At 42.8% G+C, this 12,021-nt stretch overlaps 3 protein-coding genes across 4 annotated transcripts; 1 reads left to right on the top strand and 2 right to left on the bottom strand.

The window, feature by feature from the left end:
• Positions 1–1,629: 1,629 nt before the first annotated feature.
• Positions 1,630–4,959, bottom strand: hmgn1a (high mobility group nucleosome binding domain 1a). 2 transcript variants are annotated; one of them, XM_075473735.1, is made up of 6 exons: positions 4,791–4,959; positions 3,767–3,796; positions 2,964–2,993; positions 2,811–2,849; positions 2,489–2,623; positions 1,630–2,402 (listed from the first exon to the last, which is right to left on the bottom strand). In XM_075473735.1, the coding sequence occupies exons 1-6, from the start codon at positions 4,803–4,805 to the stop codon at positions 2,301–2,303; spliced, it is 351 nt and encodes a 116-aa protein (XP_075329850.1). In that variant the 5' UTR covers positions 4,806–4,959; the 3' UTR covers positions 1,630–2,300. The 2 variants fall into 2 exon arrangements, with proteins under 2 accessions (XP_075329850.1, XP_075329849.1); XM_075473734.1 differs by having other exon boundaries at positions 2,805–2,849; positions 4,791–4,954.
• A 470-nt stretch (positions 4,960–5,429) lies between these two features.
• Positions 5,430–8,813, top strand: get1 (guided entry of tail-anchored proteins factor 1). Its single transcript, XM_075473798.1, has 5 exons — positions 5,430–5,596; positions 6,121–6,286; positions 7,733–7,800; positions 8,016–8,130; positions 8,534–8,813. The coding sequence occupies exons 1-5, from the start codon at positions 5,507–5,509 to the stop codon at positions 8,605–8,607; spliced, it is 513 nt and encodes a 170-aa protein (XP_075329913.1). The 5' UTR covers positions 5,430–5,506; the 3' UTR covers positions 8,608–8,813.
• Positions 8,814–8,998: 185 nt separating this feature from the next.
• Positions 8,999–11,552, bottom strand: LOC142388705 (uncharacterized). The gene is made up of 6 exons (XM_075474251.1): positions 11,342–11,552; positions 10,998–11,257; positions 10,623–10,865; positions 10,304–10,441; positions 9,584–9,686; positions 8,999–9,423 (listed from the first exon to the last, which is right to left on the bottom strand). Exons 1-6 carry the CDS (start codon positions 11,550–11,552, stop codon positions 8,999–9,001), a joined length of 1,380 nt encoding a protein of 459 aa, XP_075330366.1.
• Between the last annotated feature and the right edge of the window lie 469 nt (positions 11,553–12,021).

Here is a 12,021-nt window from a genome sequence, read left to right as displayed (position 1 = left end):
CAGCCAACGGAGCCAACGTCAGAGGTTCCGGAGCGCGCTCCAGCTTGCTCCCCCTCAAATTAAGCCCCGCTTTAGCGCCACATTCAACAACAAAACAAAACAAAACCCGCAAAAAGTAAGGAGAGAAGAAAACAACACCACAAAGAAGCTAATATGGAGAGCGGGGAGGCCACCGTGTTCATGGTCTGCATGATGGTGATATTAATCATGGACGATCCCATCAGGCGTCTAATATCGAAGCTTGAAGAGCACACAGAGAGAGTCAGGAGACGAAGGATCGAGCGCAGGCCATACTTCTTGGTTTCATGAAGGAAGGAAGGAGAGCAGAGCGCCGCAGACAAAGGAGACAACGTGTAAGTTTAACTTATTAAACACGCGCCGATTGTGTCCGTGTCGTATGAGGAAACATTTCAGCCGTGACAGCATGACAAGGGGCGTAGCTACCGACCATCAAACAACTCCGTCAGATGTGTTCCTATAGAACCCAGAAAAGACCCAGCCTCGGAGAAGAAGCTAAAATGGTTATAGGAACTGAGGGCGATGGTCCCGAGTTCCTGTATGTGCGAATGCGGGAGAAAACGGTCCCATGGATTAAAAGGTTATAGGAACTGCCAAAAGTTCCTACAGTCCGGATGCGGCTAATATCACCGTCATGCAGACCATGAACACGGTGGCCTCCCCGCTCTCCATATTAGCTTCTTTGTGGTGTTTTTTTCTTCTCTCCTTACTTTTCGCAGGTTTTGTTTTGTTGTTGAATGTGGCGCTAAAGTAACACGTCACTGTCGCAGACGGTTGGCGCCGGATCAGTCCCGACCTGGTGCGAATGCAAACTGAAATAGTTTTGCTGGGGAAGGACAGTTATCAGAACGAAATTCGAGGAGGACCGTTCTTAGAACTGCTCTGTCCGAATGCGGCTAATGATTCATTCTCGGCCTGAGGACAGCACAGTATACATGTGATTTAATAAACCACAATCTTTCGGGTTTACTCTAACTTCTATTACCTCTCTGTATTGGTTTGTAATGAATTCTTTAGTTTCAGCTTGGAGGGAAAAAAACTCATCATTGTTTAGTCAAGCTCCTTCATCTATTCAATGTTTTTGTGTACGCACTACAGGACCATGTCCTGTCGTCATAAGGCTGTATCAGATATAAAAAGCAAGAATACAAATGTTAGATTTATTGCTAAAAAGCATTTCAAAGGATCTAAGTTCGCAGCCTTGTGCCATTTTATCATCCAGTTTACAACTTATTTGCCTATTAACTGGACTTTCCATCCGACGGAAGTCACAGACACTGTTCCATATCCACATCTAATAACATAAATGTAAAATAGCCTAAATGTACAAGCAACATGCACTGTTGGAAGCTTGGTAATCAACTGGAAACTGGACAAAAGACTTAGATGTTTTCATTTCTGCACAACTGGCTTCATTGCACTGAAAACATTGGTTAACCGTTGAGTCAGCAGTCACACTGATTGATTTCAAATCAAAACGCAATATTTAGTCTCACAGGCATTTTTTCCTGCGTCGAGCCTTCTGAATTGGTAAAGCATCACTTTCTGGAATAAGCCTTTCATAGTTATTCACAGTACGCAGGACAGAACACAGCAGGCAGAGATGAGAAGTACTATAAAGAAATTCCCCACTTTAATTGGCATTTTATACCATCCATAACAAAAAAAAAAAAACATTTTTAAAAAGGAGGAAACTGTACAATGATAGAGAAACCACCCCCCCACCCCCCAAAAAACCACATATTTTAACAGGATAAACCGTGACAAGTATGACCAACTCTGTAATGCATTTTTTTTTCTTTAGAGTATGGCTGACAACACGGCTCACTTTTAACCCTTCTCAGTTGTACCATATCATTAAAAAAAAAAAAACAACACACAACCCCTCCGTTTCTTGTAAGAATGCTGAATATGAGCGCCGTGAGCACAGAACAACTCTCAAACCGTACGTTTAACCATCAATCACATAGTATTTTGGTGTGCCGTCGTGAACAGCACAGGTGACAAAGTCCCTCAGTTAAACTCTCCCACACTGATGAAGGCATGATTGCATGTTGGGCAGAAAAAAACTACAACCTAAACATAATCGTAAGAACACGAGAGAAGACATTTTCCCTTCACAGAAGCCATGAAAAGTCAATGGAAATCTTAGTATTAAAACAAACAAAAAAAAAGGAATCTGCAATCATGTCCTTAAAAACATTGCTGTCTTAAGAAAATAGTGGATAAAAATATTCTCTGCATTTTACAACAAAAAGGAGGTACAAGGAGCTCCAGCTCTACTACTCTGCTGCTTTCTCTTCCTCTTCTTCTTCTTCTTCCTCTTCCTCCTCCTCCTCCTCTTTAGCCTCGTCCCCGTTATCTGCCTCCTCTGCTGGTGCAGCCTGTTGGGAGGACGGAGAAAAACACGTTTGATCTTTTCATCTCTCACTATGCAAAGTCGAGTCAGAGAGAACCAAACCTGTAGTACCTCGTCTGGTTTGGCTTCCCCGTTCTCTGCAGGAGCGTCCTTCTCTGCCTCGGGTTCTTCCTTCTTCTCTTCTGCCTTGGCCTTTGTCGCCTCGGCCTTTGTCACCTCTTTCACCTTTTTGGTTTTTGGAGTCGCCTGTTGTGAGGAACAAACCAAAACGTACCACCAGTCAGGTATATATATATATATAAAAAAAAAATAATAAAAAAAATAATAAATAAATAAAAAAAAAAAATCACCCCATTCAATCTTATCAGATCCATCTTATCCCGTAGCACCGATACAATGCGCATCTTTTTAAAATATTTTTTCTTACCTTTACCTTTGTCTTTTCTGGTTGTGCCTTTGGCTGCGTCTCTCTCTGTAACGCAAACGCAACAGAAAATTAACAAAATGTGCTGTAAAGAAGAAAAAAAGAAACATACTTGTCTTTATTTAAATATCAAGTATCTTTGCAAGGCTCTGTGGAACTCACCTCTGACAACCTTTGAGACTTTCGCCTTGGCTAAGAGAAAAAACACAATACAGCGTTAATCAAATCAAGTGTTGATGAGTACAAGATTGCGTTCTTTAAGAGTCAGCAGAACACTTTTGAAATCTTGATTAGGGGTGGGGGGGGATTGTGTGAGAACAAAAGACACATGCAAGCAACATTGACACTAAGAAGAAGACAGGCTGCGATTGAATGCCTGGTAGAACGTGTTGTTCTCTCTTTTCTCTTATTATGAAGGTGAACAGCTTGGGTCTTGCAATGTCAGAAACAGTCCATTTGGGACAATAATAATAATACTAAACTATTTGCTGGATTAGTATAAGTGTCAAAAACCTTTGACCAAAAAGAAATTATGCTATTTAAATCAGGATCCATGAAAACCAGGGAAGTCTGGGTTAAGGCTCATGTGGCACAGTTCTACCAAATATGTACTTCTCTACTGGTCTTTAGGGGCAAAAAAAAAGAAGAAAACACTCAAGTTATAGTCACTGCGGGGTTCAGCTAAATGCAAAGCATGTCAACACAATGTACTTTAGTGGTTACAGACTAACTTGCGCCACCTAGAGGTTAAGCTGCTTCAGCAAATTGGATCATGACCTGTGCAGCAAAACCCCATGGAGAACATTTCGTCCGGGACACCCCGCAATTTCAGCAGCGGGGTAGAAACCAGGCGGCACTAAATTATGCGCATAATCGGTTTTAAGTGGCTGGCCGAGACCGTGTCTTTATCATCACATAATGCAGAACAAAATGTCCACTTGGGTGCACCAAACTTGGGTACAAACCTCTGCGCCTGCATCTGCATCAGTGGTAGACTGTGTGGAAAAACAGAGAGATGAGAAAGAAATTAACAAGCCGTGAACAACAACAACAGCCATTCATGAGTGAGCTGAAGTGGGTGTGTAAGGCAAAGGGGGGATGGGCACATTTCCCACCCCTTAGGTCACAAAGAAATTATGCAATGTGTACGCTACGTGGTGAGGGTCCGACGCGATTCACAAACGAATCGGTTTGGATAGATCCGAGTTGTTTTCCGAAAGGGCAACGCGATGCAGCCATTTTTTTTTGTGTGTGTGTGTGTGGGGGGGGGGTTGTGCTGCTGTACCTACTTTACGACAAGAAAAGTAAGAGTCGCCCCACCTCCACACGCGCTACATGCATTAATGCACGTACAGAAACACAGAAACGGAATGATAACTCCCTTAAAACCCATCCGACATGCATTAATACGCGTGCTTTGTGTTAAACCCAAAACCGACCAGCAGTGTCGCTGCGTTTCCCCCAGGAGACAGCTGCCGTGACGATCCTTAAGAAAGGGACTGTACACATCAAGAGTGACACGCAACAGGGCGCAAAGTCAGAGGTCAAAATCTCACGGCTCACGGCTGTAATTTGCTTTAAATTGCAACCTGTACCTCGACGCTGGTTACACCCCTTTGTTTGAGCAAAGCACAATTAAAGCACGAAACGGATACAATTTAAACATTTTAGTAACGCAATGAGGCGCACAAAGATTGTGCAACTGGAAACACTTGGACGAGAAGGCACGTTTCCGCGCACTGAGTAAAAAGGCGCCACTTCTCAGTAATAACACGACAGACCTAAGCAGATCAAACGTGGACTGCATGCGTGCACATCCACGCCGTGGCATATTCGTTTTCTCCCACCCAACATTTACACCGCGGCGCGTATAGTTTAAATGACACACTGTGACCGAACAGAACACCCTGTACTTTTAGCAACACACCAATCTTCAAATACGCATAATATAGGAAACATATACCACGTGATGCACATGTTTCAACTTACTTTCTTCCTTCCCATTGTTGCTTAGATAGATCGGCGGTGACAGAGAGATAACACAAGCTCTAAGTGTTCAGAAAACTATAGGAAATGTGGGTCAGCCGTACACCTCAGCCTACACCTACAGAACAGTGTGTAACGTAACATTAACGTCCGACCAGTACCAGAACTAGCTCAAACCGGATTGGATCCCTCGCTCGGTATATTTTATCCCTTATCCTACCAATTTACCAGGAAGCGCAAATCCCCGCCCCTTGCGTCCACTGATTGGCTTTGAGGTCAAGACAGCACATTTTTGAAACATAACATCTTACCTGTGTGGGCAAGCTGGTGTGCCAATCAGCCTACTCTCACGTTTAACCACGAGCGGTTATTACTCGAAGGGTGTGTGCTGCAAAAGTGGAGAACACAGTTATGCAATTAAACATGGATGTTTATTCTTGGTCAAGTAGAAATTATACTGGAGTTTAATCTGTTATCAGTCTTCGTGTATCATTGATAAACTCGCAAACAAACACACAAAGTGCATACAAGATTCCAACATGCCTTTTAAAAAAGGAGTATTCAATTAAATCGATACATAGTTTTGTGACCGTTGGCGCTCATTTTTTTTTGTTGTGCACCAAGTTATTTTCGGAATAATGTCATTTCACTGTGCAGTTCAGCGTTTCCACAGCTGCAACAAGGAGGAGGCTGACTGACAAACTGCAGGAAAAAAAAACATGGCGACCGGCTATGCGTGGTTTTTGGTGCTGTGCTCGGTTTTTTTATGCAATCTCATGAAAACACTCCTGCCTTCCATATCCTCTTTTGTAAGTAGGAGGTTATTGCTTGCATATATTAAGTGCCTGACCGAGGGCTTCGGAACATGTTTCGTTACATTCAGTATAAAATCGTAGGTCCGTCTCTTTGACAAATAGCGCTGCTTACTAGCTTCTGTAAGGCTAACCCCGCGAGTGATGCTATTTGTTAACGTGAGCTTGCTAGCTTGGAACAACCACATCCAGAGGGTGGGGTTTTCATAACAAGCCGGTATATTTAGTTCACACTGGTGGGAAACATTTCGCCCCCCCATCACTGTTAAGTTAAGGAGCCCTTTGTAACGTTAGAAAATCGACTAATTCCACTAATTGTTTTCACAGCTTATGTTTAGTGCTAAATGTAGCTTACTAAAATGAAGCCCCGCCGTCCAAAACTGTTACGTTTGAACTCAACGTCACTTCTTAATGTCTAGCAAGATTTTTGTGATTAAGGCTCAATTGTCGACTCTTATGTTGCAGTCAAACCCAGACTGTCTTTGTGTTCAGTAACAAGTCATTTCTCCTCCCCCTTCAAGCTCTCGAAGATGGTGCAGAAAGACGCTGAGCAGGAGAGCGAGATGAGGACTGAAATCCAGGAGATGAAGAAGGAGCAGTCTTCCATCAGCATGATGGATGAGTTTGCCAGATATGCAAGATTGGAGCGAAAAATTAACAAAACAACAGACAAGCTGAAAACACATGGTGAGATACAAACTAATATATAAGTTAGCCGATTTAAGAGGAACACTAACATTTTAAGCTCTGGCAGCAGACTACCTTGGAGAAGCTGTCAACAGTGCAGTCCACCTGTTGTGCATATATCAACTTGACAAATCGGCACATATAAACAGTCGAACAAAATGAGAAAGCACAAGCTTTTAGAACGGGTCCATTTATTGCACGAGTTTTATTTGCTCCTAACTGTTTTTAAGGTCAACCTCTGTACAGCTTCTGAACACATTTGTGTTCTGTTTCAAAGTTGTACAGAGGTTTACGTTTAGACGCAAGAGGTACATGCTGTGTCTTCCACAGCCGTGGAGGTGTGCCCAAGCGGATTCTCGCACACAAGCAGCAACTGCAGGAAGTGGCCGGAGGTTTGATGCTTACTAAGTGTTGGCAGGGAACAGCTGCTACCTGTTCCTGTCCCTCACCCACAGCCTCAGGATTATCTTGCGAACCAACTGGCGTTTCAAAGAAGAGCATTTTTGTGAATTGTCCAAAATGAGGCAAAGTTGTGACTTTTTACACGTTTTCTACACGTAATCTTGTTATCAGATATGTTCTGTTTTATTCCAAGATCTTGCTAGGAATACACCTTTATGACACTCTCGATATCCCCGCCATGAACAAGTGGAATAAAAGGTACTTAGCCTGGTCTTGAAATAATTGCAAACGTATTCAACGTTTTCAGTGACGTAAATCCGATTTAAGGCAAAATTTTAACTCAATCCGATCAAAGCCTGAAAGTCTCATGGGGTCATTATTTGCCAACTTGTGCAAAACGCTGCTGCCCGTCTTTTGACCAACACTAACAGACGTGTGCACATCACTCCTGTTCTTAACTCCCTCCATTGGCTTCCTGTCCTTTATAGAATTGATTTTAAACTTTTAATGTTTGTTTTTAAAGCTCTTAACGGCCTCGCCCCATCATATTTATCTGAGCTTTTAACAGTCCGCAATCCTGGTAGAGCTCTGAGGTCAACAAATCAAATTTTGCTGGAAGTGCCCAGGTCAAAATACAAACACTGGGGTGACCGAGCCTTTTCCGTCGCTGCCCCCAGACTCTGGAATAAGCTCTCCGTTGAGCTGCGTCTTATTTCTGACCCGGGCCTTTTCAAATCTAGGCTAAAAACCTACTTATTTAGGATTGCTTTTAATACCCAGTAGTATGATGACACTTTTATCTTATTCGATTTTGTTGTATTTTATTTCTTTCACTGTTCTTTTATTGTTTTTATTTGTTTTTACTTATTCTTCTCTTTATTTATTACCTGCTGTAAAGCACTTTGGTACATCATAAGGATTGTCTGTAAAGGGCTGTATAATTAAAATACATTTACATTTACATTATTAAAGATGTTTCCTTTCCAGAAGAAAATCAATGCGTTTAGTCGAGTTTAATCGTTACTCATTCCTTCTCTTCTGCAGTGAAATCAAGAACCGCTCAACAAGCCAAAATGAAATGGGTCGTGAACATTGTCTTTTACATACTGCAGGTAGGTGGAGATTTCAAGTGGAAGCGCAAAGACTTTAACTGGATGAGTAGCTTCATGGGCCATCTGTCCTGTCCTCCAGTTCATACTTACTGAGAACTTAATTGATCGTTTAAGAAAAAGAATGTAAGAGATGACCGCATCGTGAAAGTGTGAACGTCGTTAGGCACTCCTTCTGAGTTAAAAAAAAATACACATTTCTTTCTGTTACTCTTCAGGCTGCATTGATGATCTCATTGATATGGAAGTATTACTCTGATCCTGTGACTGTGGTACCCAGTCGGTGGATCGCACCTGTGGAGCGCCTTGTGGCTTTCCCAACGGGAGTGGCAGGTAATAAGCCTCATTCTCATATGTGATGGAATGTACGGCAGCTTGAATAATGCAAGCAGACTAAATGATTTAGCATTTGCTGAACATAATGTTCGGGATGTGTGCAGTCAGGCAACGAAACGTTTCTTCCCTCATTAGACGGCACTGAAATTAGTTTTCGGTTAAGTTCATTTTGAAAACACCCTCCTAACCCCGTCCGAGCCTGCATACCTGGCTGAGGGCAGCCTTCATCTAGTAAAAAAAAAATTTTGACATTGTTTTGACCAAATTAAATGATTGTTGTATACACTGTAGGTCTGGTTGTTTTGTTCCAATACGAATTTCACAGCAGATGCAGACAATATTCTTATCCTCTCACAGAACTTTAATCAGATTCACTGACAGAGTTGGTCTTTCCTTTCAGGTGGAGTGGGAATCACATGCTGGCTGGTGGTTTGCAACAAAGTAGTCACATTGGGGCTTAATGCCATCAGCTAGGCATGTCTGCTGTGTAAGAATGGAAGCTGCGTTTTCTGTCTGCTGACCAGTATGTAAAAGAAACGCAGTGCATTTCTTCTATTTCCATTTGCAGCGGTAATTTATTATTTGAATTTGAGTTTTTGTAAAAATGATTTTGATTTTAGAACGTATCCCAGTGTGCTTTGAATGCCTATGATGACATTTCTTTTTAATAAAAGATGACGCAAGAAAAATACTTGTATTTTTGTTTTTATTGTAATGCTGCAAGTGCAGCTGTCCCACAACAACAAGTCGGGTAGTTTCCGTTCAAGTCAATCAAAGGTGCGCGCTGTTAGCTAAAAGTTTGAACTGTTAAGTGGTTTCACTTGAAGTCCACATGAGCCGATGCTTTCTGCCTTTCTTCCCTTTTTCAATGCAGAGAGCTTTCTTCTCCACTTCCCCTGAGTTTCCCACCTGATAGACAGAGGTCTGCGGGGCCACTGCTACGCTCCTCCACCTTCATCGTGCTCTTGGTGTTTTCAGCTGGTCTCATGTCAGCACAGTTGTAGGCAGGTTTTCCAATATGCAGGTTCTCTATAGATTGCTTGAATGTGTATTTGCGTCTGATTTTTGGGAGCTTGTCTTCTTTTCTCTTAAGTTCTGGTTCATTAAGAGACTTTTCCAAAATGTCAGCGACGTCGGTTTCTTCCTGCTCTTCTTCTAACACCTGTGGGGCTTCTGATGCCTCCGTGTCTTCAGCGCAGCTGTCCTCAGTTTGTTGTTCGGGGGTGTCTTCTGCACTCTCTTCTGAGCAACTGCTCTCATTTGTGTTTTCTTTGAACAACTCCGAGAGACCTGAGAACACACGTGTACCTCATTGTTTATGTTGCTTACGGTCTATCACAGAGAGGCATGTTAGTGGATTAATACGCCATAGAGCAAAAAAACTTGCATGACTAAAATCTTCCCAGATATGAGATCAAATTGCAGATATTAAAGAGACTGAAGCACTCACCTGCAGAGGTCTCAGTATCCTCTTGGTGGTCTTCCTCTGGTGAAGAAAGCTCTCTCTCTGGGTTTTCTATATCCATAGAGTCCTGCACTTGTTTGTTACAAGACTGAAATGAGGTACAGATGTATTAGAGCAAAACTTTGGATTTTTTTTCAAATTGACCACAGATAAAAACTTGGAGGAAGCAAGGAAAACTTTTGAAATATCAATTTGTCTCAAAAACATTCAACATAAATCAGCCGAACATATACAATATTTGTACCGAGTTCACAGAGCTGTCCTGCTGTCCAGGCCTTTCTTCAATTTCAGAATATCCCTTCTCCAGCAGCCTTGATGCATTTTTTGGGATGGTAGCTAATCGATCCGTCTGAACCATCTTGCTTTCTCTACCTTGGAAATATAACACAAATCTCAGTTGGCCCCTAAGGAACGGCTTCCCTGTGTGAAAGCAGCTCACTAACTTTGTATACCTTTTTTGCTTGACACTTGAAGGAATCGGTGGAAGTAAATGTTTTGTTTCTCCAGTTCCTTCTCTCTGCCCTGAATTGGAAAAAAAACAAAAGGTGTGTGTCCACTTCATTTGGAATATTGCTGACCCTTAATATGGGACACTGTATCCATTTCATCTTTATTTCTTTCTGGTCTTGTTGTGTGATTCAGATTTCACTGGGAATACGTTTTTAAGTCGTGCGCGATGTTGCGGTCAGTTTTCCTCCAGCTTACCTGGATTCCTCTGGTTAGCTGGTAGATATGCTCCTGCAGATAACAGGCTGTCTTTCTCGCCTCTCGGACCTTCCTTTGCTCAGTGACCATCTGGCGTTTGAATGAGGCTTGGCTCAACTCAAGATTCCTCTCCATGTCCTAGAATACAGAGATTATGTATAAAGAAAAGAGTAATATAAAAAATAATAATAATAATTGAAATATATAAATAAAATCGAGCACATCTACTTTTGTAATTCCACTCTAGCGTGACCATGGATGCTTGTGCGAGCTGCAAAGTGTGTCACAGCATCTCACTCAAACTTCCAGACTCGCCCACCTGCATCCTCCTGTTCTTCTCCTCCAGCTCTGCTGTGGCCTTGGCCAGCCTCAGGGCGAGCTCCTCCCTCTCCAGCAGGCTCTGGTCCTGGCTGAGCAGCTGCAGGTGCTGGAGAGTGGCCCTTGTGTTAAGTAGCTTGATTTCTGTGGCCTGTAGCTGCCTTGAAAGGTTGTCACGGCACATGCGGGTGTCACGGAGCAACCCCTTAAGGGCCCTGGTCTCATTGTCATGCTTGGCTAAAATCTAGGCACAAAAAAAAAAAAAAAGCAGGTTTTGAATGTTGGTGATGTGAGAACACGCTGGCATTTAATTAAAAAAAGTCATCTGATCATGATGTCAATGTGCCTGAGCATCAGGAGACATGACCACTCCAACCTGTGAAACGCTGCTCTCTGAGTCCTGGAAGTGCTGCAGTGCCACTGTGTGGCGGTGCTGGACTGTCTTCAGCAGCTTGTTCTCGGTCTTTGCTTCACTCAGCTGCTGCTGCAGATCCCACACCTGGCTCCTCAGCTGTCTGATGCAGTTCATGGTGGCAGACTGGGCCCTTGGCTTTGAACCCTGCAGGGGCTTGACTGGAGGCAACCTCAGTATTTGATGGTTTGTCTTCTGCTTGTTGCTCCCCTGACCTTTCTTATCTAAAGAGAGGAAAATCACGACATTGCGCAACACATCTAAACACACACATAGTGCGATGAAAAAAAAATAAATGAACAAAATGCCTTTTTTGAATCCAGATTCCTTTGGACCCGGCTGGTTTTCTTGGGGCAGGAGAGAGTCAGCTTTGTCCTCGTCGTCGGATGAATCCTGAGGGTCATCAGAGCCACAGTACGGTCTGGAGGGAGTGGACCACCTGGAGGTGTCGGTGCTGCAGCTCACGGAGTCCCCATCACAGTCCTTTTTGGGGCAAAAGGCCTGCCGTCTCACATACATGGCGTCTTTTCCCACTGAATGTCAGGCGGAACTACTCAGGGAAAAGTTTGACTATAAGGTCGACCAAAAGTAAAGTAGGAGATCCCTTTTCCAGATAAAATAAGTATAAAAATCCCAATGCCAATGAAGTTTGTTACGAACCTCTGAAGCACTGACAGGCTGCAGTAATTAATACGGCATATAGGCCACTCATCTGGATGCCAACGAACTTTTCATAAAGATACTGTTGTCATGGTTACAGGCGGCACAATAAGCTGGAACGCAAACGGGGGAACTAAGCAAGAACACAAACATAAACAAGAAGCTATCTAATTGAGACTAACACTCAATTCCAGAACTGTTTTGGTGGCCACATTTTTTCTTCTGTTGGAAGCATCTTTCACATTTTAATGGTCTTGTGAAGAAAAAGACAAAACAACTTAGGCTGTAGAAAAAAAAAAAACAAATAAAACTTTATTGTAAAGATTAA

This window comes from Odontesthes bonariensis, chromosome 9, assembly GCF_027942865.1.
Source record: "Odontesthes bonariensis isolate fOdoBon6 chromosome 9, fOdoBon6.hap1, whole genome shotgun sequence".
NCBI classification, from domain to species: Eukaryota; Metazoa; Chordata; class Actinopteri; order Atheriniformes; family Atherinopsidae; genus Odontesthes; species Odontesthes bonariensis.
Note: the sequence above shows the minus strand (reverse complement) of the source record. Positions and strands in the feature narration are given on the sequence as shown.

Excerpts from the sequence above, each read along its gene's own strand:
- LOC142388705 (XM_075474251.1), bottom strand. The coding sequence starts at position 11,552 with ATGTATGTGAGACGGCAGGCCTTTTGCCCCAAAAAGGACTGTGATGGG. Across the intron at positions 10,442-10,622 it reads AGAAGAACAGGAGGATGCAG|GACATGGAGAGGAATCTTGA; the intron begins GTGGGCGAGTCT and ends TCTGTATTCTAG. Across the intron at positions 9,687-10,303 it reads AGCTAACCAGAGGAATCCAG|TCTTGTAACAAACAAGTGCA; the intron begins GTAAGCTGGAGG and ends ACCTCATTTCAG.
- hmgn1a (XM_075473734.1), bottom strand. Across the intron at positions 2,994-3,766 it reads ATGCAGATGCAGGCGCAGAG|CCAAGGCGAAAGTCTCAAAG; the intron begins GTTTGTACCCAA and ends TTTTTCTCTTAG. Across the intron at positions 2,850-2,963 it reads AGTCTCAAAGGTTGTCAGAG|AGAGAGACGCAGCCAAAGGC; the intron begins GTGAGTTCCACA and ends TTTGCGTTACAG.
- get1 (XM_075473798.1), top strand. The coding sequence starts at position 5,507 with ATGGCGACCGGCTATGCGTGGTTTTTGGTGCTGTGCTCGGTTTTTTTA. Across the intron at positions 5,597-6,120 it reads TGCCTTCCATATCCTCTTTT|CTCTCGAAGATGGTGCAGAA; the intron begins GTAAGTAGGAGG and ends TCCCCCTTCAAG. Across the intron at positions 8,131-8,533 it reads TTTCCCAACGGGAGTGGCAG|GTGGAGTGGGAATCACATGC; the intron begins GTAATAAGCCTC and ends CTTTCCTTTCAG.